This window comes from Lissotriton helveticus, chromosome 12 (genome assembly GCF_964261635.1).
Source record: "Lissotriton helveticus chromosome 12, aLisHel1.1, whole genome shotgun sequence".
In the NCBI taxonomy this organism is placed as follows: domain Eukaryota; kingdom Metazoa; phylum Chordata; class Amphibia; order Caudata; family Salamandridae; genus Lissotriton; species Lissotriton helveticus.
This window is the reverse complement of record NC_136073.1, coordinates 457,364,745-457,389,933: the sequence shown is the minus strand read 5'-3', so window position 1 is coordinate 457,389,933 and position 25,189 is coordinate 457,364,745. Positions and strand designations below refer to the sequence as shown.

The window sequence follows — 25,189 nt, the reverse complement described above, 5'->3', positions numbered from 1 at the left end:
TTTTGTGGTTATAGCCGTACTCTGCCGCTGGTAGGATTGCGCCGATCCGATTTAGATGTTCCTCATCTACTGGTGTGGTCCTGATTGAGTGAGGTTCATGGTGGTGTGGAGACAGGTAAGTACTACTTATTAATCTGTTAATAAACATGTGTCACGTTTGCTTGTAAACCATATGTAGGCCTTGTGATCTGCCCCTTTGTGTTAATTATTGCTTGCCACTCACACAACATATAAACACTATTGAATGCACAACCACAGGCACCACTAGCACAACACCTCCAAGCACCACAACAACAAATATTTTCTTTAAGTGTCACTACAGGTGTGTTCATCTTACATTGATTTATTAGGAAATTAGGAAAAAACAACTCCATTATGCCTTAGAAAATATTGCATGTAAGAGCAATGCAGACAGGCTACAGCTATTGTCAATACACAATGCGTAGAATTTTTTTTAAAGTCGCTTATCGTGGATCTCAGCGACAGCTGAGTGGTTTTGCGTCATGGTGAAGTCGGTGAAGCAAAGGAGCAACCTGGACGATGGAGTTCAAGATGGAAACTGAAGCGGGAAGCAGGAAAAAAGGTAGGTTTTTAACTAATTTCCCTCGATTTCCCCAACTTGAAGTAGGAAAGATTCCGGCCACAGTTGCCACAGCAGAAAGGTACATCGTAATTAGCTCGGCGGGAATTTGGTCTGGAGCCCGCCGACAGCCGATATTGCCTATCCTGCCATCGATGCGGTTGGGAATTTCTAGCGGAGTTGGCGGGACCATGGTGGTCTTTCGTATATGGACCGCAAACTTCTAAATAGGGTGGGCGGACTGCCAAGTCGGCAGGCGCCAAGACCCCTAAAAAGCAACAGCAGGACCCGGTCCGCCAAGATCTAATTCAGGCCTTTAAAATGGAGGAAGTTCATAGTTTCCCAACCACACACTTATCTGCACTTTATTGCAATGCTCTAGCCTTATGTTTTATATGTGGGGTCTCCAGCTGTCACTACTATGGTTTGTGATGGGAAATACAGCCTGAGCTTACACCTAGGAGTGTCAGAGATTACAAATATAAATATATATTCTCCTTAAACTGTTAAACTGAAGTTATAGTTACAAAAAAAACTAAGAAAAAACACCTGAAATCCAGCTATGGTGCGATGAAACAAACCATAACTGCCACCACATTATGAAAACCATATACCTTCCCCCTAAATGGTGTGATCATGACCTCACAAAGTGTATATCATTAAATAACATGAATTAACACTGAAACATCATTAAATAACATACATCCAGACAAAGTTATACAGTTTTCATAGCAACGTAATTAACAATATCAGTAGTAAAATAATACGTAATGGCACCAATGATGTTATCAGTATCGTCTCTGATGTAATCTGTTGTATCATGTGTACGGTCATGAGCAGCTCATTTGAGGGCAAGTTGTGGTTTTCGTGGTGAGGGTGCGAGTTATCATTCGAAATGTCGTCTTGGTGAGCCAAGTGGAACATATCACCTAGCTGGTCTGAATCCGTGTATATCTTTCACACTTGCCATTGGACCCATGGATATGGATTGTGATGAGAATCTCAAGTTCGAGGTTCTGAATCCTTTGAATGTCCCCTCGTTTTTCCATAGCATCAGTTTACAAATTGGGCAAAGTGGTCAGTTTGTTTTAATCCTTTTCCCAACATAGTACTTTTATGCCTGTTGGGGGCTCATACCATAATACAATTATTTATATAGCACTGTGCACGACTTGTAGCTCTCTTCTTCCATTTGAATGATACTCCATTTACCCACTTTTGAAGAGTGGGATGAATTCTGCTTCACTGTGATTCAAAATTGTGATCTTCTGATCATTGCAGATGGCGGCTGTGAACTTTAAGTGCTGAGCACAGCATAAAACCAAAAGACAAACGTTTCCCAGCACCCAACCATAACCTCCTTGATTCCCTTCCTCCAAAAGAAAATGAATATAATTATACTGGTGCTTTGATGTGTTTATTGGTGCACATACTTTCTAAAAATAATTCAACCACTATGTATTTGCTAATTATGTTTTGCCTTTTATTTCTGTTTATGACAATAGTGGGACAGTATTCAGGACCTACTTGGGCACCCCATGGAGAAGCCAGTCGTCCTCCACAGGTGAAAAACTCCTGTCCTAAATGGTTTATGGGCTTGTTTTTGAGGTGGGGACTTTACCTTTTTCTCAGGCAGCACTGCTGCACTAGCTTGGTACTTATTATAAATGTGGATGAGCTAAACAGATTCAATGGGTGATCCCCCTAATAACCGGTCTAGAGATTTCTCAAACCAAGTTTCAGTTGGGTGAGATAAGAATATGGAGATGCTTGTTACCCCTGGCAAGTATGTGGAAACAGCGGTAAGAAGAGCAATTGTTGGGATTTGACGCATAGCTAAAATTATTTATGCATAACTTAGACACTCCAGAGAAATTACTTTTCAGCACCTCTTTCACTCTGACAAGTTCTGATGGTGAACCGGCTCTACTTCATTTTTCCTTGTGTCTTCTGTCTTGTTAGGGGCAAAGAAACCTCTGGATTCGGCAAATTAGAGTGTGTTCCTTAGATTGATTAATTGCCATTTGTTAGCAGAAAGGGTCAAGATGGTGCCCCGGTACAAATTCAGTTTTTATTTTCAATGGGGAAATGCACTCTATCCCATAGATCTCCAGGGTGAAAATAAGGACCTCCCCATATGGCTTCCACTTCAAAAGTGTGTCTGGCTGGGTGTCTGCCAGTTAAGAATATTTTTTTAGACCTGAATACTTGAACACCTGGATGATTTAGGCATCATTAAGTCAGCAGTCTTTGCCTACATATACTGTTTTTATCTACCCCTGTTTGTTGAACAACCAGTGATGCCTGAACCAGTCTCGGAACGCTGCTACCTTTACAGGTGCGTCTCTCAGTAAGAACTCATTCTTCTGAAGAAGGCCTTACTGATGTACAAAGTGGCAGCACTGGTGACCTATCACTGATTACTGTTTCCAGACTGCTGCTGTACCCATAGATTTCTAATTACAAGTGGGTCCACTTACCATGTTATGTGAGTGAAATCCAACTTAATCAGCACTGAAACCTTGAGATATTGGTGGTCTCTCTTGATTCATGATTTTACACCCCCCTCACAAATGGCCACTCTAACACAGGCGCTTGAGACTCCTCCACCCCCATTTCGGGATCTCTTTGGCCAAGTCTAACCAGGAAAACAACACGTTTGCATCCTGTAGGAGAAAGGTAGTTTCGACCTCTGGAGCAATTTCCTTCTGGACTCATTAGGATGTTTCATCCACATTCCCCATAGATTCGGGAACTCGGACGGAAATACTCCAAACGCATGGCACCTCCATGTGCTGTTCAGAGGCGCTCTGCGCAGGTTTCTCTTACTAGAAGGTCTGAAACTGGTAACAATAAACCAGTATAACTTCCCCAGTCCCAGGACCTTCAGTTGCAACAGGAAAATGGAACAGCTCTTTATTCCTCTTTTTCATCAATGAGCCTGGCTTCTTGGTGCCTGGACATCAGGGGCCTGATTCACAAAGACCCCCACACTCATGGCAGGTGTCCGATGTCGTGGGGAGTCTCCACACTCAGGGTGGAATCTCCACAATGAGAGTTCTTGTTGTGGAGATTCCGCCCCGGGTGTGGAGACTTTCCCCCATGACTGCAGGGCTTCCACCACAAGTTCAATGGCCCTTTGTAGGTCCATGGATATTCAGATGACAGGACAGATGTTTTGCAAGTACATAGGAAACCTTGTACCAGACTAGAATTGGTGTAAGAGCAAATGACCTAGGTTGTTCCAATAGCATGGAGTTAAATGGGTCTGATGGGATGCCCTGATGGAGACTTCACCCACTATAGAATTTAAATGTTCTGAATTCTTGTGTCTTTACAACCCCTTTTTATTTACCTTTAATAACTATGAACCAGAACCTGATTCTCTTACACTATCCATTTTTGCTAATGCGGAGACTAAACCTTACACCCTTTTAATTTTTGTGTCTGCTATATATTACACATTTTCTCTTCTTACTTTAACTTTGCTAGCTCATTCTACAACATTTGATAGTAAGTCATGTGACTTGTGTCAACAACGGTTTGAGGTTGCTAACCACATAACCTCTACATCTCTTAGAGAACGTTTAAGTCCTCTAGTGCATTGTGTGTGTGTGTTTGTTTGTTTGTGCGTGCGCATGTGTGTATTCTCAGTATAGAGTTTCAAACAGCCTGACTTGCATGGAGTTTAAGGGTGCACAGTAGTCTCCCCGATGACACTGGCTTTCTTCACTTGGACAAAGTCAGGTCTCAGAAATCGATCTCCACCAAAGGTTGCAGGTTGCGGTTACAAGTATTGCTTTGCAAGTAAGATCGCACCACACCTCCTCTACCTGGGATCCTCCCACATGAAGGTCATTCTTATCGATATGTACTGGTTTTGATAGTATCCCTGAGGAAGGCAAACTACTGGTAGCAAGATAGTTGTCCTCCACTGCCAGACAACATGATCCAGTCAAACTCTTTTGTTACTGTCTGGTGAGGAGCTTGTCTGAGACGAGGCCAGCCATTTTCTCTTCCAGGGGATGTCTGCAGTTCTGAACAGCACCTTGCACATGGAAATTTACTGGAAGGAATGGGATGATTCAAAATGTGAACCACTGCTTCAGTTTGAGAACCTTTAAATCAGGGAGAAACCTATATAGCTGGAAAAAAAACTCTTAGGTGTTTGAAGCATAAGGCTGCATTTCTCAAACGCTGTTGAACCATCAACAATATATCTGAACCTTTGACAATGATAAACAACGCAGTCTACTGAAACATCCTGGTGAGCCAGAAGTGAAACCTGGAAGTTGTTAAGATGGAGATTGTGCAGAAATAAAGGCATTATCCCAGTTCCAGAGATACCTGTACCAAACTGATCTCACCCCGAACACTGAAAAGAGCTTGCTGTTACTCAACCTGACTTTACAGGTAAATGGATAGACAGGTGGACAGAGCATCGTCCCAATGGCACCTTCCTTCACAGGTTCTTGAAAGCCCTTGTGCCTGTGTTTCCCATTTTGGCAACAAGTACCTGATACAATAGGTTCTACATCATGTATGACTATGAATAATTCACCTCTGATCTTGACACTAGAGTTAACACTAGCACACCATACAGTACATGGAATCAGTAGCACCAGCAGAGGTTAATAGCACAATCTGATATTGCAACTTCATTACTCTGGCCTGGAGGACCAGTTATGGTAAACAATTCCAGGAGTGGCGAGGACTTATGACACAGATAGTATTGTCGGAAAAAAGCTTTTCCAAGGAGGCACCAACGCTGCTGAGTTTCAAGCTGATATGGAATGCCTTTCTGGATTGAAATATTTTATATTTACCATGAAGCAACCAAACTCTTCTCTTTATTTTCAAATGTTCTACAAAGAACATACTGGGGCATGAAGTGGGGTGTGAAGTTAGGATACGGAGATTTCCAGCTAGAGAAGCAGGAATATATAAAAAGTACTTTAGCACTTATGAAATTGAAACCTTTTATCATGCACTAGATCATCAAATTGTATTCTATTTTGCACTGCCGAATTCTGGAATACCTGCTATTCGAAAAAGTCTATCTTAAAGGCGGTGTATGCACCTGAACGGTCTTTGTGCTGGCATCCTGTGGCTGCAAGAACAGGCCATTTGAACTTGTGGACCAAGGCAAAGCTAGTTTATGGATGGGACCTGTAAGACTCTGAAGAGAGAAGAACTTTCCAAAGGTTGGAGAGAACTGTGGTATCTCAGTAGGACAATTCATAACCGACTGTTCTCTGGTTAGAGGAGTTTGACTAATGTGGGGATGTGAGCTAACCTAACAGGTAGCTGATGTAGTTTTGCAGGTGTTATTAATTCTGGTGTGACCTTGTAAACTGATCACGCTTTTGAACCAACCCTTTAGAGGTGCAATCAATTGTGACTGCAAAACACTGAAGGAGAAGTGAGACGTAGATTTGGGGATGAAATTTGTGAGCCAGAATGATGAGTAGCCCAACGCCACCTCAGTAAAGTGTCAATAAAAGCAATAGACCGTTTACGTACAAGCACTATACCTAACACCGAAATGATTTTACAACATGCCCCAAGGGTGTTACCCTTATTTTGCCTAGATGTGTGAAAGTTCAAGTGTCCTTTCATAGGGCATGATTTCCACTTCAGTGCTTTTGTAATAAGGTCCCTAAATAGGTAGCTGATCTGACTAGAAAGCATAGTCTGTACAAGCCCGAATAGTGCTTTTTGAGATGAATGCCTCAGTCTAAAGCTGAGAAATCAGTGTTCTTGGGTAAGATAGCAACTGCAATGAACTGGAGGTTCTCGCAAAGAGTATTTGTATGTAAATCTGATTTTTTGAAGTGGGCAACAGCAGAATTATGTAGAATGGAATGCAGAAAAGCTGGCAGGCAAACAATGATGATTAACTGTGAAACCCGATTTCTTGAGCTGGCTCCCAAGTCAGATGACGGCCCACCATTAACACATTAATTTGTAACTTTCAATGAGTTTGAAGGAATGGTATTGTAACCTTGATATACCACTGGTGGGCCTGAAACTCTATTAAGCTACTCTAATGCTGCATCATTCCAAATATGTAAATGGAAGTATTTTCTTATTATTTGCACAGCTTAAATCGAAACATAGCGACTCATTTTCAATTTTACATTGGAAATGATGTTATGTTGCATTGTTCATTATTGTTTTTATCCTTTAAATTTGAGACTTTTATGCTCTGTGGATTTGCTTGAGACCTCACATCAGAAATCAATAAAAGCATTGTTTAAAAATAAGAACTTTTTTCATCGTTTTTCTCCATTCGAATCTTCAATGGAAAAGATTATACACAAAAAATGACATCAATGCACGCTTATTCAAGTTAGTGACTTTTGATGTCCTGTGTGCACAATCAGGGACCGCAATAGGCTGAACGTCCTCTGCAATATTTTGTTTTAATTCATACATAGAACACAAAAAGCCATAGCAACAGATAGTAAAAGTTTAAATCGTATCAGGCAAACCATAACTTTCAGACATTCACTTTGTGTGTCTTTTTTTTCTGCTTGCAGGTCATCATCTCCAAACAACACAAATCCATTTGGATCAACATTTTGTTTTGGATTGCAACGGATGATCTTTGAGGTAAGAATCATGTTGACATCTTGTCCCTAATTAAGTAATATTAGCCAACGGAAGGACATTCCGAGGTAGTTCTTGACCAGTTTGGAGTCATTGAGCCTTCGGCAAAGCTGAGGGCACTGCCCTACCCTGGTCATTAACTACCTGGGAGTCCCCCCTCCCCTTGGATACCATTGCTATTTTTAATCAGACCCTTAAAATTTGGGTACATTTTCCATAATTGTTTATTGGATTGTTTTTGTTCATGGTGGTATTTAGTTTGAAAGTTACAAGAAGATACCAGTTTGTTTTTTGTTGATCCAGATCTGCCATTTTTATTCAAAATCAATGTAGTGAATGCCTCATTGTGAGGTTTACACAAAAAAGTTTAAAAAAGGGTGATATCATATTTTAGTCACAAAATAAGATCATGTTGAGATTTGAAGAACTATCTTTAAATGAAAGCGGTTTTTTTCCTCAAGATTTTCACATAAAAATTAGTTAATGCATCAGAAGCTAACATGAAGGCCTTCTCTATAAATTCGTAAGCATCTCCTCATGTATGTTATAACAAAACACATCTGACATGTTTGTTATAACATATACTTCAATCAACAGCTGGTTAGGTGACTCCTGGTGTTCAACTCAAGCTTCACCAATGAGCTCTTATGGACAGCTAGAGTGCTGACATACCGGTCTCTTTACAAATGTGAGACACACCTGAGCACCTTGTTGCTGACTTAGAACCTTTTGATTTGAAAGTATTTCCTGTGGTGATACAGCATTAAAAGAAAAAGGAGGGGTTTTGTGTTGACATGGAAATTATGCTTGTTGCATCACAAACATTTTCTGAAAATTCTCAAATATGTTCCTCATCCACTGGAGAAAAAGAGTCTGCCCTGCTGATTGAAAATTAGTTCGAAAAGCAGCAGCAATCAGTTGAGAAATCCGTTTGTACTGCTGCTACACAACAGAGTTCCACTGAGCAACTAGAGCACTAATATTCTAGATAATGACATGTGAAGCTTGTGTTTACATTTGAAACTTTTCATACGGAGAAGGAGGAGGTACATGGGCATTGATAGGTAATTTCAGTTATGAAACAGCTGTTTCAAAAACATCTTGGAGGCACTACAGGTTTGTAATCTTTTACAGCCTGATATATTTTTAAAGGGCTCAAAATAATTATTGAGAGGAATCCCTTCCAGTATTCAGAATTCTCATTCTGCATCTGTTTCCTCAGACCCTATACGTCCACTTGTTTAATACAACCGTAATCGTAAAATGGGAACAAAGAAGATTTTTAAATCTTTAATTTAAATGCATGCGAGTAGATTTTTTGGATGTACAGGAAGCTTCTGTGGGTACCAAGGCACTACAAATTAGTTGGTGTTTGGAAGCTTCTTTTTATTTTCACTTTTCTCACTTAGTTTGTAAGTAGTTACATCTCCTTGCATGACTGCACATGCATCAAAATCATTTTTATTGTAATTGAAACACAAGGAAAAGCGAACACATATTTCAAAATATATATTTGTTAACAATGTCTCTTTTTATAACTTACACAGAACTACATTCAAAAGTAAGTAAACACCTTTATAAGAAGTAACATTGTAAAATAAGACAGATCTATGCAGCTATTATTTTAACAGTAGTCGGATTACAATCTGCATCAATAATTCATCAAAATAAAGCCAATTTGGAGAGGTTATAGCTTAAGAGAATTAGCCATAACCAAACAAAGTTCAGTAATAAACTGCTCAGTTTGTAAATGAAAGGCGAGTAATCAACAAGAGGACCAACTTGTATTCTGCCTCCACAAAAAGAGGTAAATCAGCATACAGTCTAACATGGGAGACCGCTCATTTAAAACGCACGGGAAAATATAATTAAAAAGTTTGACATAGGGACTGCTCAGTATGAAACCAAGTGAAAGTTTTTAAGCATACACCAAAGAAACAAAATATCATGGAGTCTGCCTTCATATAAACCAATAAAAGGTCTTGAGAAAGTCTCTGGCAAGTCCCAAAAGTCTGTAAAAGGTCTGCACACATCCCAGAAAGGAGAAGTTTCAGAGAAGTTAAAAATTATGCTCCTAACATAGAGTGAATTTGTATCCTAGGGCTGTACTAACAAAGATACATGCCATAAACCAATCAATATTGTTGAAATTGTGCTACATAAAATACTTTTGTTTAGGAAACTCCTAAAATCGGGCATAAGTATTAAATACCCTATACCCTACAAACAAAAGAAATGACATTGCACTATTGAAACAAATTAAACAAGAAACCATTTTAAAATGAATTAAAATACTGTTGTGGCAGCAGGCCTTGAATATTGCAACATATAAGAACATGGCTTCCTTCTTACAAGAAACAATACCATAAAATGAGTCCCATTTCAACTATGTCATAAAAAGTAAAACACAGAAAGAAAACATGCATGTAGGAATCTTGTTCATGCAATTTTAAATGCCAGATTTTCTTGAGCAACTTTAAAATTGGTGTCAGTGCAAACTACTCAACGCACTGTAAATTACATTTCCAGTCTAGTTATGCTAACTAAAACATAAATAACTAAACTTGATTTTCTTATTAATAAAACACTTCAATACAAGCTTTAGATCGCCTGGTAGGTATCGGCCAACTAGGAGCCAATCAGATGCAACATTTTGGTATTGTACAACCGTCTAATTTATAACTAGGTGTATTTAATCCTAAATTTTAGAATAAAGTCTGTATCAGTAAACGACCCTTATGTCCCTCACTCTGTATATAATTTTGATTGTTGTATTAAAGTTGGTAGTTTGGGTACAACTGGGGAAGCATATCTTAGGCGTGACTGCATAACAAGTGACATTGCTCACAATATTGTAGTGTACAAGCTTGACTTATTCAATGTTTATAATTCGTGCTCCCGGTTTTATGGTATTTATTTTTTTAACATTTCTTTCTGTACTTCTCCTTATTTGTTTTTTTGCCCATCTTATTGGTATTCATCCATATTTATTTTGTGTTTTGCAAATATATGGAGTCATAAAATGGTATATTTCAACATTTATTTAACTGACAAACATGCACTCCTACTTTGCTGCCTGTCACGTTTTAGCAAATTAAGCAGCCAAATATAGCAAAATACTACACTTTCAGGTAACTATGAGCATTATAATACAAATATTTTACAATACACCTGAATTATCAGGTGTATTGTAAAATCTGGGAAACCTCAACCTATTTTGAACTTTCCATGCTGCCTATCTGCTCAGCTGTTGTCCTAGAAATCATGAAAAACAACATGGAATGTCACCAACCAAGAAGCACACTTTTCTGCATTTTTCCGCTTTAAAAAATAAATACAGATAGGAACCACTTTGTTTTCTGTCTGTAATTATCTGTCAAATCAGTAAAAACTGAAAAAAGGAGCCTTATTTATAATCAAGTCTTACAGCATCATGCAGGATGTCTAGAAAAGTCAGAACACTCTTATTTTAATTGTAATGATAAAATATTGAAACCTAAGAAGAAAAATTATGGCTTTTCTTCTTGGTACACTAGATGACTTTAACATGCTGAAAGACCAACTTGGGGTAGTACATCAGTGTAACTATGTGAGTATACAGAATATTTAATACAATAAGCCCTGGGGCTTCAAAGTGGTTTCCTGAACTTCATTTGATACTATGGGCCTGATTAGGAGTGAAGGTGCTATTTATTGCACCTCATAAATAACGATACCTCATAGTATGTTATTTATTGAGTGAGATAAATATCGTCTTTTAAGAGTGACTGCTTCAGCTAACTTAATTGGTGTTGAGATCATAACTTGTTTTGTCACTGAATACACACACATATAACAATCACTGCGGTAGTGATCCATTGCTCTGTTCAGACTCTGCTATCAAAAGTCCTTAAACTTTCCTCTTATTGCTCAAATACCTACCTGTCATTTTTGTGCAAGCTAGAATACCTTCTTTTGCATCCCTGCAGGCGATTCCAATGACCCATATCAGATCACCAAACATCCATTGCATGATAACTCCTCATAAACCTGATCATACACACTTCATCTATTTGTCTTTAGCTATGCCCATCCATTCGCTACCTGCTCTTTGACCATAGGCAACACCTCATAGTCTTCCTGACATTTCTCCCACTTTTCTTCACACAATGCACCACCAAACATAGCACTAACTTGGCTCATTACACAAACTTTTTCTGATAGCACTTTCTCAGTCTGCTACCAGCTCAGTTAAGGACGTTAGTGAGGAGGCAGGACAAAGTGGCCACAAAGACTGATGGTGCCACCTAACGGTATGCAGGAGCATTTTCTGGAAAAGCTTCATGATACAGTCTGGTGCCTGGCGGAATACAGAAGCTGCAGGTAAGTAACTTGTCTATCATGCTGGAAGAGTGCAATCCCCGACATCCACTTGTAGAAGACACAGATTACCCTTTGGAAGACCAAGAGGCATGCACCCGTAGAGGTGAGCTCTGTCCGAATTAAATATGAGGTACGATGGCGAGATACCTGATGCAGCTCATTCTGATGTTTGGTTGCAACATGTCCAATTAAGTAAATATCACTGCTCCCTTCAATGTGAACAATATCTCTGATATTGTGGCATTTTGCCAGTCCAGCCAGATATTCCAGTTTAGGTCGTGCAAATTGACACTTGAACTTAACTGTAAGTAAGGTTTGCATGAACATCACTAGCACCAAACACTGAACTCCCAGATTGTAAAATTGCCCCAACGTTTTTTTTTAGTTCATCTTGCATTCCCAAGGGTACCTTTGGCTCTTTATGCAGGCTTAACTTGACAATCTCTTTTCACAAATTTTGTGATTAAACTTCTTCAGCTTGTCTAAATCGTCAGTGAAAATGTCAGGATACTCCCTTATCCACTTACTCTTCGCCTCCTGTATTGTAGCGCTACTATTATCCAGTATAGGGGTATCTTTCATAGATTCACATGCCTTAATCATCCCCCGTCGCCGAGGAGTCCCACGGTATATAAAAAAGCAGTACCAAAAGTAAATTACAGTAGTAGGCCCTATGAGAAGGCCTGAAGCCTAGATTGTAGTAGCCCATCTACCTCTTTATGCTAAAAAGACCAAAGTCTTTGCTCCAACCAGCTTACAGCAGCCTCTAGAACCCTCTCTGCAGAGCCAGTTCTCCTCAGATTTTCACCGCACGTTGTGTGGAAGGGAGTCTCCCTGAGTCTTGACTCCGTTTTTTCTGCAGAGCTTCAGGATGTCTGACAAGATGGCCTTATTTAGACCTTGTAGAACATACGAGAAGAAAAGGGTCCATGTTGATGACCAACATAAGGACTACATTTATTGCCTCTACCCAAAACATGAGGCTAAAAATTGTAAGATCTGTCGCACCTTCCCTTCTAAAACCTTAAGGGATAGGGAGGCCAGAGTCCTTTTGTGGCTAAAATCCTCTTCTTCAGATGATGAAGACAGAGCCTCTACCTCCAGTAAGATAGCGAGATCTCCAGAGGATAATTCAAGTGAGGGGATAAAGCATACTAAAACCTCCCACTCCACTTTAGGCTCTTCACAGAGATCTCCACATACAATCTCTGGAGCCTCAACCACCAAAGATTCGTCCAAGGAAACCGTGAGTAAGAGCTCTTCTGTCTCCTCAGCTGTGACTACCATCTCTACTTCGACTTCTTCATCTATGGCTATGATCTCCACCACAGCCATCACTTCTCCTATTCTGTCTACAAAAATATGTATTGTGGCTAAAAGAACCCTCGTCGACGACAGCCTAGACGAGCAAGAAGCATTCGTCGACGAAGAAGCCTCCGTCGATGAAGTCATCTACGCTACCGTCGACGACCCTCTCGTCGACGAAGAAGCATCCATCGACGTCGAGCCAGTCGACGGCGGCTCCGTCGACGTCGAGCCCGTCGACGTCGAGCCCGTCGACGGCGGCTCCGTCGACGACGGCCCCGTCGACGTTGATTCCATCCACGACGATTCCTTCGTCATCGACGATGGTCCTATCGTCGACGACTGTCTCACTACAGCTAGCAAAATCACCATTGTCACCGGTGCCATCAAGACCAATGGATTCTACTTCAATGAAGCCTTTTATTACAAAACAGGCTTTCTCTACCCCACTCTCTTCAAAAACCTTCCAGCTGGTATCATACCAGAGGAAACAAGGATCTTATATCTCACCGCTCATGCCTTCTCATCTGCTAGAATCTTACACTGATGATGAGGAAGAGGATTTTGAGGATGACCACAATGAGGGAGCTTTTGGAGTGGCTCACCATCCATCTGAACTCAATATTAAGTGCCAGGATGATGACGAAGATGATACATATTCAGGACATTATTACCAGAAGGACATTGTAGTGCCTCATCAAACGGAATACCAAAGGCGATCTCAGGTTTCAGAGGTCCGTCACTTACCGCCAAGCCTTATTCAGGATTTACAGGCTATGCTCGCGGATTATAAACAACGTTTTCCGCCGCAACCAGCTCAACCTGCTGTCCCGGTTCCTCCACCTCAAGTTCCTCCCCCTACTCCAGTCACGGAAACTCCGCAACCTGGTTTGCCTGCACAAACCCCGGACACTTCTTCGGATGAAGAAGTAGAGGAAGGAGAGTTACCTAACATACCTCTATCGGACCCGTGGGATGACTACGTTATTCCTATGCTGTCTCCACCAACTCCACAGCCTTCAGACTCGCCACCTGAAGATATAGGTGGATTCCATAATCTTATGCAGCGTGCTGCAAATAGATTTCAGCTTCCAGTGACGGTGGAGCAAACAGGCTGTTTTCTTCATGATTGAGGAAACTAGGAAGGTGTCTAGAGCCATTCCTGTTATAGAATACATCTGGCAAGAGTGCATTAAGGTGATGAAAAATCCCGCTTCTGTGCCTGCCGTGTTACCATGAATTGACAAAAAATATCGTGACCCACTCAGTAGTCCTTCATGCCTCATTGGTCATCCGCGGCCGGATTCGGTCATTTCACAGGCCGCGCAACAAAGGTCGAAGAACCCAGCCACCCCCATTACTACACCACCAGATAGGAAGGGGCGGCGTTTGGACCTTATTGGTAAAAACAAATTCCACTATGGCTGCTGCATCCATCAGAGCGGCAAATTCTTTGGCGATTTTAGGGCGCTATTATCGTCAAATGTGGTCCGACATGGCTGGGCTCATAGATTTGATTTCGGAGGACAAAAGACAAGAGGATCGCAAGATCCTAATGGAAGGAGAGCGCGCAGCTGCGGAAACTATTGACTGCGCATTAGACATTGCGAACACGAATTTTAGACAGCTGGCGGGAGCTGCTGTTTTGAGACGTCCGGGCTGGCTAAAGGCCACTACCTTTCGACCCGAGGTTCAATTAAAAATACTGGACATGGCATATGACAGAGAGTCCCTGTTTGGGAAGCATATCGTCGAAGCTCTCCAAGCAATCAAAACGGACACTGATACTGCAAGATCCCTAGGTTCACTGCAGTATAAAAGAGGATCTTTCAGAGGCGCAAGAGGACGTGGCTGCTCTTCCAGAGGCGGTTACTATCAACAAGGCAGACAATACTATCAATCCTCTTATCGCCAGTCCGGAACAGCTGGTTTCTCTCGCCAAGGAGGAAGAAAGCGCACAAACAATCAAGGGCGAGACGCTCACAGAAAACAGTGAGGTCAGTTGGGCGCCAACCTCAATTCCTTCCCTTCCTGTGGGCGCGAAGATATCTGCCTTCCAACAACAGTGGCAGCACATCACTACCGATCAATGGGTGTTGGACCTAGTACAGCATGCACACACCCTGGAGTTTATCACCAAACCTCCAACAACTCCGCCCAGGGGTCCCCCTCCCCCTCGTCTTCACTTATTGTTCAAGGAAGCTCATGCAATGCTCCTCAAGAACGCTATAGAGAAAGTTCCAATCCATCAGAGGCGGACAGGTTTCTATTCCCGTTTTTTCCTCATAAAAATGAAATAGGGGGAATGGCGACCGATCCTAGACCTGCGCAATCTCAACAAATATCTCAAGAAGCAGGGTTTCCGAATGGTCACTCTTTCGGACATTTTAAGTTGCCTCAACGAGGGAGATTTTATGGCTTCTTTGGACATGGAAGATGCATACTTCCACATCCCAATCCACCCAAAACATCGAAAGTATTTCAGTTTCACTGTGGCTGGCGCCCATTATCAGTTATAAGTACTTCCATTTGGCCTCAAATCGGCTCCAAGGATTTTTACAAAGTGCCTGGCTCCGGTAGCGGCAGCACTACGCTCATCAGGGGTCCAGGTTTTCCCGTACTTGGACGACTGGCTAGTCAAAGGTCCGTCAAAGTCCAAAGTAAAGAACGACATTGCACTCTGCCGCACTCTCTTTGCATCTTTAGGCCTCATGGTCAACGAAAGCAAGTCTCAATTGACTCCGAGAAGGATCCTGCTATTCCTACGAGCTTGTCTAGATACGATACAGTGCAAGGCATTCTTGTCTCAAGAGCGGCAACTCCGTCTACAAGCATTGGCCATAAAACTATCAAGAAGAAGGTCACTTTCAGTTCGCCTCTTCGCGTCACTTCTGGGAATGTGCTCTTCAGCCATCAATCTCATTCCATTGGCACGTCTCAAAATGCGGCCTCTACAGGAAGAGCTACATCTTCAATGGCAGCAAGCGACATGCTCTTTCGAGGACACCATCACAGTCACCCCACGCTTGGTAGAGGCTCTTCAGTGGTGGACACAACTACACAATCTGAAACAAGGACTCACATTCTTGCAAACTCCTCCAGATTTCATTCTGACGACGGATGCGTCCATGGAGGGCTGGGGAGGTAATCTCCAAGACTTACAGGTGCAAGGCAAATGGTCTCAAAAACACTGACGATGCCACATCAACAGTCTAGAGTTGAGAGCCATTTTTCTATCTTTACAAGCGTTCCTTCCCAGAATAGAAGGGTCCTCAGTCCTGGTCCGGACGGACAATACCACCAGCATGTTTTATGTAAACAAGCAAGGAGGGACAAGGTCAGCTACACTGTCCAAAGAGGCCCAAGAGTTATGGGAATGGCTGACACTTCACAACATAACTCTCAAGGCAGAACACGTCAGGGGCCTCCACAATACCCTAGCAGACAAACTAAGCAGGTCCTCGTCTGATTGTCACGAATGGGAGTTGGACAACAGTCAACTGAACAGGGTGTTCCAGACTTTGGGCAAACCAATGTTGGATCTATTTGCAACCCGGCAGAACAAGAAATGCCGGTATTACGCCAGGGATCAAGAGGGAATGCCCTGTCCATGTGATGGTCAGGGATCTATGCTTACGCCTTTCCTCCGATCCCACTGATTCCGCGAGTGTTGCCCAAGATGAAATTGGAGAACTGCCGTCTCCTTCTAATTGCTCCCAGATGGCCTCGTCAATTTTGGTTTCAGGAGCTCATGTTACTATCACAGGAGCCTCCGATCAAACTTCTGTCAACTCCAACACTACTGTCACGCAACGAGGGTCAGATACTTCACCCAGACCCTCAATCGCTGCAATTGCACGCATGGCTCCTAACTTCTTAGAATTTCAACACCTCCAAATTCCTCAAGACTGCCGAGACATATTGAAGAAAGCACGAGCCCAGAGCACGTTGATGACTTATAGTCTCAAATGGAAGCGTTTCTGCTCCTGGTGTAATTCAAACGCTATACACCCTATTGAGGCTCAAACGGGAACAATTCTGCCTTATCTTTTGCATTTTGCTCGCTCTGGTCTTTCTTTCTCGTTCATAAAGGTCCATTTAGCGGCTTTATCCAGGTTCAGGAAGGTGGCTGACAATCCATCACTATGCTCTTCATCGCTAATAAAACAATTCATGAGGGGTCTTTTCCGGACTTATCCTCCAGTTAAACCTTCGCCACCAGAATGGGAACTCAACACGGTCCTCTCACAGCTGATGAAGCACCCGTTCGAACCGACCCACAAAGCCGACCTCAAATCCCTGACATGGAAGGTCGCCCTACTTTTAGCCCTCACTTCTGCCAGGAGAATAGGAGAAATTCAAGCTTTCACTATCAAAGAACCTTTCTTACATTTTTCTCAAGAGTATGTCACTCTTCGAACGAATCCAACTTTTATACCCAAAGTGCCTTCTCAGTTTCATCTGAATGAGCCAGTGAAATTGCAGGTTTTCTTTCCAAATCCTACAACCCCGGCGGAAAGAACACTACATTCTTTGGACATTAAACAATGTTTAAAGTTCTATCTTCAAAGAACAAAGAACTTTAGCAAGTCAGACCAGCTATTCGTGGCTTATGGCCAAACTACCCTGTGAAAAGCGGTCACTAAAGCCACAATTTCCAGATGGATTGCCTCTGCGATCCATTTCTGCCATGTTAAGGCTAACTGACCACTACAAAGGACTGAAAGGTCTCACTCTACAAGGGCTGTAGCAGCGTATTTTGTTGATATAAAAGAAGTGCATGTATTGCAGATTGCTTGTTTATGTTATGCTAATATTCCTTGCCTGTGAAATACTATATGACTACTTTTTTGAATTTAGTCATGTTTTATTAGTAGATCATTTACTTTGCAATTGTTGGTTGTTCAATATAGGTTTTTGGGGGTGCACCAAGATAAGTCTCCCACCTTCCGCAACCGACTTTTGCCTGGCTTACTTCTTGCTATTCTGATTCAGGCATGTGAATCTATGAATGATACCCCAATACTGGATAAGAAAACAAGTTATTTACCTGTAACTTCAGTTATCCAGTATTGGTATCTTTCATAGATTCACATGCACCCACCCTCCTCCCCGGAGAGTCAGTTCTCTAATTTTGGAATACTCATTCCCACTTGTGCTAACGAAAATCTGAGGAGAACTGGCTCTGCAGAGAGGGTTCTAGAGGGTGCTGTAAGCTGATTGGTTGGAGCAAAGACTTTGGTCTTTTTAGCATAATGAGGTAGATAGGCTACTACAATCTAGGCCTCTGGCCCTCTCATAGGGCCTACTACTGTAATTTCCTTTTGGTACTGCTTTTTTATATACCGTGGGACTCCCACCTTGGCGACGGGGGATGATTCAGGCATGTGAATCTATGAAAGATACCAATACTGGATAACTGAAGTTACAGGTAAGTAACTTGTTTTCTTCACTAAGCTTAATGGTTTAATAACCCAGACCTGGTGTAATTGGTTGGAATCCTGTATCATGTTCTATTCTTCCTGATCTTCCTAACCTGGTAAGCATGAACTCTCCTTCGCCACATAACCTACCCCTTTGGCCTTATTACCTTCAAAGCTACAGATGATATCAAACTCCGCTATTATGCCTACCCTTTTCTTGGCATACCCAAAGATTTTGATATCACATTGGCTCAATTCCACATGGGGAAACCATCTTGATTCTTCCTTCTTGATCAAAGTGTTTGGCGAACCAAAAACCATGCCCGTTTGTGCCACCATTATTCTTCTGTCAGTGGGGCCCACAATGTCTCCGTCTCAATTCGCTGCCAACAAGAAATAACCTTAATTTTCTGACTTATCAGATTTCTTGGGTTTGGCTGTGCTATTGACATTTCGACTGGATATGCAGACATGTTGTTGCATTTAAAACAAACTTGTGACCATGTGGGGACATGTTATGGTATTCCCCAAATGCTATGTATTTGCACAGCTAAAACAAAGTGCTTCACCCACTTATTTTTTATTTCTCAGTCTTGTTCGGTAGAAAGGGTCTATGCTCGTCCCCTGTCTTGTTTTACTCTTGGAAATATTTATAATATCTTTCCCACCACTCCCTTTTCTGAAATAGAAATTTTCTTTGTAAATAATCAAGAATGTTCAGCACTGGGCTATACTCAATGCTTCTTAAGTTTTGATCTTCAGTTGATAATTACCGTTCCTGGATCTTTTTGCTGTCGGTTTTCTCAATGATTAGTCCCTCATGACATCATCTTAAATCACAATATATTTGCTTGTTGCAGCAACGTTTCTCATTTAAGCTACAAAGCATCAACTGGTTCTCCTGGATGTTGTGGGCGCTGTAAAAACATCTGACTCTGCAGAACTACATTTCTATGTCGATTGAAGCTTTTGTCCAATTTGTTTAATATTGTGACTTACACTGCCTCCTCGATATTACCCTCCTTCACAGAATGCACTAAGACGTCTTCCACTATCTTTAATATACTCTCTCCTTAGGACTTAAATTGTCAATTAATAATGTATTTTTTGAAGTAATGGCATTACTGTGTATGGACTTTATATCTTAAAGACTTCCTTGCATTGTTTGCAGTTCAATGGCAGTGTACCCAGAAATGCAAGGAATTGGGTCGCAGGTGTGACATCTTCCATGATGTTTGCAGTGGCTTAGTTAAGGGTTGGTTAAGTTGTAGTCAGTTGGCTTATAATATTACACAATTATTCTACTTATGTCAGTGTGAAGTGTTACATCCACTTCCTGTAATCAATCCTCTAACATGTTCCTAATAGTTGTGCACCTTTTCTTAAGTTATTGTTTTTAATTTAGTCACACAGTTTGTAGCTTTTATCTACTGTGTGTTGCAGCACATACAGCATTTTTGCTGGGTAATCGATAATTTGCAGTTCACATCATCAGAAGCAGATCAGCGGCTCACATACTCACCTCTTGCATCTTGTTGAGTGGCAGTAGATCACTTCAGTGAGTGGACGGCTGGGCTGACCAAGTAACTTTCTGCACATCATAATTGTCAGTGGGAAATCAACAGTGCTTCTGAACTGCAGCGGTATCTATGCGATATGACCACAAAATGGCCACCAACTTAATGCATGAGCACACTACGTGCCTAATATGCATGTCAATATAGCTTCACCATGGCATAAATGCCTGATTGCCATGTCACTTGCCTGGCCTAGTTTGTGGTTGAGGTGGCCTCAAAACATTGATGGCTGGCTTTGTGTTTTATTTATTTATTTTGTTCTCCTGGCATAACCCTCGTTGATGCTCCGCTCATAAATGGCAGGCTCCTCTTATGCTCTTGGTGCAGTTGGTTGGAAGACTGCTCACTGCCTCTGCACTCCACTGCTTCGGCGTCGATATATAACTGCAACCTTGGAGCAGACTTTGGGTTCGGCTTTAGTACATGTGATCCTCGATGACACTCATTGCCACTCTAAGGATGAGAATAACACTTATGAGTTGTCAAATGCAGCTTTGCTGAAATCGGAAGATGGTACCTGCAAGATATCCATAGCAGACTCCGTGCAGAAGAACCTTCACTTCAGTGCTCTTCCACTTAACTGTTCCCCATACTGATGTATACGCATTCCATATCTTATTTTGAAGAACACAGGAATATGAGCTTTGCTGTAAATCCAACTGTCAGGTAACGTATGGTTCAACAGGTACTACATTCTGAGTGAAGAGCCTTTGGAAACTCTTTGAAGAGATCACCAGAAGTATAGTTGTTTTTCATATAGATGGTTTTCTTTGCATAAAAGGTACAAGTTATTTTTATATGAATTTTAATTTAGGTGTTAGAAATACTCTAGGCATGTATAATTTTTGAAGTAATTCTTGGTTAAGAGAAAGATATGTGGCATACACTTTACAATTAGTTTAATAATTACTGCTTGTTTGCAGCATGGCAAACGTGATGCACTTTTTTCACTGTTGCATCAGGCTAGAGATGTTTTTTCAACAGCAAATGAAGGTATCAACTCAGTTACTGTGTAAGAGTTGTATCCTATTTTTGGGAGATATTTTGAATCTAGTTTTTAGGAAGTACTTCAGTCAACATTGAAAAGAATCCAAGTTATCAGCTTTCAGTAAGGTATCTTCTATTTTGACTGCTGTCGATAGCCTTAAACTTCAATGGTCATTTCTGTGGTGAAGGTCACATTTCACTGTGGTTTTCTGCATCAGAATGCCGTTCTGCTTGGTATTGTGTACTCTATAGGATTATGCATCTCTGGATTTCACTTCCCCCTTAAACAATTTTCCTTAAAGGTTTGTTCAGGTGAGTCATTAACATGAAATTTGGGTATTAACTCTTGCCTGTGAGACGCTTCTTCTAACTCCTGGGAGTAGTAATATTTTGTGTGCGTCTCCTAGGGCATCATTTTCAATTGTGATTACTTTTAATGATGGTCATATTTTGCCTTATGTTAAGTCAGTTTTCTATAATTCCTGTCGTCTTAAGCTTGAATTCATGAGTTTGGACAGGCAATGGTTTTGGAAAAACCTACTGTAAGAAGGAAATTAAAAGGCAGATGAAGGTCTCAAGGGAGAAAACTGTGTTAAGTGGACTTTCCCCTTACGTTTTCTAGTGCCACTTGCACCATGTGTAGTGCCTCTTGCCAAGGGCATTGTTTTGCAGGGAAGAAATACATACAAAAAATGGTACTCTGTGGGAGATATAAAAGGGGTGTACCATTTGGATGAAGGGTTGGTGTGAACCCTCAGATGAGCATGTTGTTGACTTCACTGTGCGGAAAGGTTGTGGTCTAATAGAAAGGAGATTTATGTAGACTACTATGGGAGTTGATAGGCTCCACTGTGAGGTGCTAGCAGAGTTTTGTGTGTAATTGTGGGTTTGCATAAATGGTAAGAGCAGGGTGTTCTACCCTCAGGTTATACTAAAAGGTACATGGTTTACTGGAGAAGTACTAGGAAGGTGTGTGGATACACTGCGGGAGGAGGTACAAAGTGTTGCAGCAGTTGTATGTAAGAGGAGGGTGGGGCTTTGGGAGAGCCGGAAAATGAATTAGATTATTAAAGGAGTAGACTGGCAATGTTCAATGAGTAACTATTGGGACTAGACGATTTGTATGGGCTTCAGTGGAGACATAGGAATGTGCCATACTGTGGGGTAGCAGGTGAGATGTTCCATTGTATCATGATACATGGAAGATGTATTTCTGTGGTCCATTGGAGAGTGAGGAGCAAGCTACGTTATGCATTGTGGGGAGGGCAAAGGAGGATCGCTGTTGGGATGAAGCTGACTTTACGTAGTAGTAATTGGGATAGTGTTTGGGATGAGGATCTGCAGTGGGTAGGGATGACATAATGGACAACTAAAAAGATATGTCGAAGAGCCTTTAGTCAGAATCTGGTGGAAACTTCAAAATACCCCCACTCCCCCTTCAACTTTCACCGCAAGCAGCTTATATATTACAAAACTCACTGAAACAGAATATACTCATGTCGTAGCTAGTGGGCACAGATTAAGTTAACAGATACCTACCAAAACGAATACATTCTGTAGTTTCAATAACTGTATACTCAAAGTTGGCCACTGTAAACACATCCCTGCTTCAATGTTTGCAATACATTCTTAAGTCATAGGCTGAAATGATAAATTACTGTTGTATGGCAATTTGAGTATTTCATGTAAATTGGCTTACTTCACGTTTTCATGCATCTGCAGTAATTTGGCCAAAGCCACATATTTGCTCAGTTGACCTTCCTTTTATGGCTTTCATTTTTTAATGAAGATTATTAAGACATGCCTGCATTTTTTAATGCCAATTATCTCATACTGTCACTTTGTTCTCTTTGTATTGCTACTTTTCAGGTGATGCAGAATAATCACATTGCCTCTGTTACTCTCTATGGCCCCCCAAGGCCGAACAGCCAACTCAGAACATCAGATCTTCCACAATAGCACCATGCCTTTACAAGCAACTCCTCAAAATACTACAGATTTAGTACAGTGTGCCTTGATTTGCTGCCACTTGTCTATGAAAAGCACTGTCTGGTTTTCCCATCCCAAGCCTGATGTCGAAGTGAGACTATCGGTAGGACTCTACAGCATCGGTGCATAGCCTGTGTGCTTGGAAGAAGATGGGTGGAAGCCAGATGTAGACCTGTGTTGTGGTTCTTTCACCCCTTCCCTGGATTGTTGCTCTACTCCTGGACAGCACAACCTCAGAGACACCCTAGTCAGCACAAAAAGCCAGGAGCCAGTGCTGGCTGATGGACTGCAGAGTTAGAAGCACAAACTTTCTGAGCCTTTGAGCTATCTGGAAGCAGGTATTGAGTAGTCTGTGTTTTGTTACTGTATAGATGTGAAATTCACATTTACAGGTAAGTGATACATTTATGTGTGTACATACAGCTACAAACACGTCGGTATTTCTGTGGCTTAGGACATTGTACCAAGTGTGAGAAGAGTGAGTATAAATGTCCGTGATTCAGGCTCCACATCCTTGTGACTTTCAACAAGCAAGTAGCATGTGCATCTTACTTGGTTGTAACATTTGCACTACATACACTTTAATTACTTGATAAACCTTATATTCACTGAGGCGCATCTGTGTACCGAGCGCAAGTTGGGTGTGATGGGTATTATCTGCAATGAATGCCTCGCTTAATGCTTATTTATATTGGTGGCATGGAGTACCCACCATACTGCACTAATACTTACTTGACATGCTGAAGCCGTTGAATTTTTCCTGCCATGCCCGTTTTTTTATTATTATTGTTCGTGCAATGCTATGTAATTTCTCCTTATTAAGTGTTTCTATAATTGTTCTAGAAAAGAGAGGCCACTCTAGAAATCTATGTTGCTTTTAATTATGGTACAGCTTAAATTTATGCATTTTTGCAGATCATTCTTAACAGAAGGGAAATGCAGTTGCCTCTCCACCATCACCAGCTGCTCTTACATGCATGTCTCAATGCGCAAGGAGTTAATTAATCGCCCAGCTTATTGATAAATGGTATGTTTTATCTCTAGGAAAATGTATTTAAATAAAGATCATGACCTAATTTTTATTTAATGCCAAAGTGTTAGCCAAAGACCTCTTTGATGTGGAAGAAAAAAAAATCTGCGTTTCTATATAAATATATAATCTAACTGCACATCCCTTAAAATTGGACGTTCTGTCCTTGTAAGACACAACTGTATTACCCAGAATACTAGATTTTTGCATATTTAAGGTCTGTGGTCCTCTTGTGTTAGTCTTATTGTTGGGTGGAAGGGGCAGGTACATAATGTTTAGCCTGTATACTACTCATCCTTTTTAAAACTGAACAGAGCAAAAATGTTTAATTTTATCCCATTTTTAAAATTTCGGTGTAGCGACTTGTGATACACATCAAATACTTTTTGTGAGTTTTACAAATGTGTACAGATTTTTGTAAATAGAACATTTTTGTAATTTTATCTGGATGTACAGTGTAATTCTGTATAGATTATCAGTGTATGCGAGATGGAGAATGTGCGCGTGAACGAGGGCATACCGCTGTAAAGAACGCTTTGGATCCAGGACCAGTAACCGGGATAATGTGATGTACTTGCGTGTGGTATTCTTTTACCATTTAGTCTTCCTGTATACTGTGACATACTAGACTGTTTTGTACAAAAAATACAAAAAAAAAGAAAAACAAATGATATATAACTAATTAAACAGAAAAGGTCTGGAATTTCTTTTTACTGTTCCCAGGTGGTGACAGCTTTTAAATTTCTATCCCGTATGTGCTGTTTCCTGCGATTATTGCTTGCTGAGAAATGTCTGTGCCTCATAATGTTCAGTTTCTTTTCTCATTTAATGTTGCCCTCATGTAAATTAAATGGAACTTGCAATGAGCATGTATACGAGCAGCAAATAAATGGGCTCCCAGTCACTGTTTGGTGTTACACAGCCGCTGGGTGTTTTTGTAATGAAGACTTTGGTGTTGTCTTTTTCATTTTAATCGCATCCGCCTTTTAAAAAAAAAAAAAAATGTCATTTCAAAGGTACATTTCAATGAAATTTTACCTCATCGATTTAACAGAATTAATAAAAAATTCATTATAAAAGCAGGAATTGTGGGGAAAAAACACATTTACAGTTTAGGCTTCCAAACACGAGACAAAAGGACCACACTTCAATAGTCCTCAAATATCTCTAAAGCGAGCATGAGCAGTTCATCAGTTTACTCAACTAAAAGATGATGCCGTACTTTGCTGAACCTCTTCAAGCTACCCACCCGAATAGTGTATGGCCTCTCCCTCAACTTTACTTTTTGCATTTTATGAAACTAGTCGGCAAAGCTGGGGACAAC

At 41.1% G+C, this 25,189-nt stretch overlaps 1 protein-coding gene across 1 annotated transcript in view; it reads left to right on the top strand.

The window, feature by feature from the left end:
- PHAF1 (phagophore assembly factor 1) overlaps positions 1 to 24,810 on the top strand; it is a 299,820-nt gene extending 275,010 nt beyond the window's left edge. Inside the window, exons 14-16 of the mRNA XM_078670669.1 lie at positions 2,086 to 2,144; positions 7,123 to 7,195; positions 22,716 to 24,810. Of these exons, the coding sequence (XP_078526795.1) occupies positions 2,086 to 2,144; positions 7,123 to 7,195; positions 22,716 to 22,805 (222 nt within the window). The 3' untranslated portion in view covers positions 22,806 to 24,810. The remainder of the gene's footprint in view (positions 1 to 2,085; positions 2,145 to 7,122; positions 7,196 to 22,715) is intronic.
- The last annotated feature ends 379 nt before the right edge of the window (positions 24,811 to 25,189 follow it).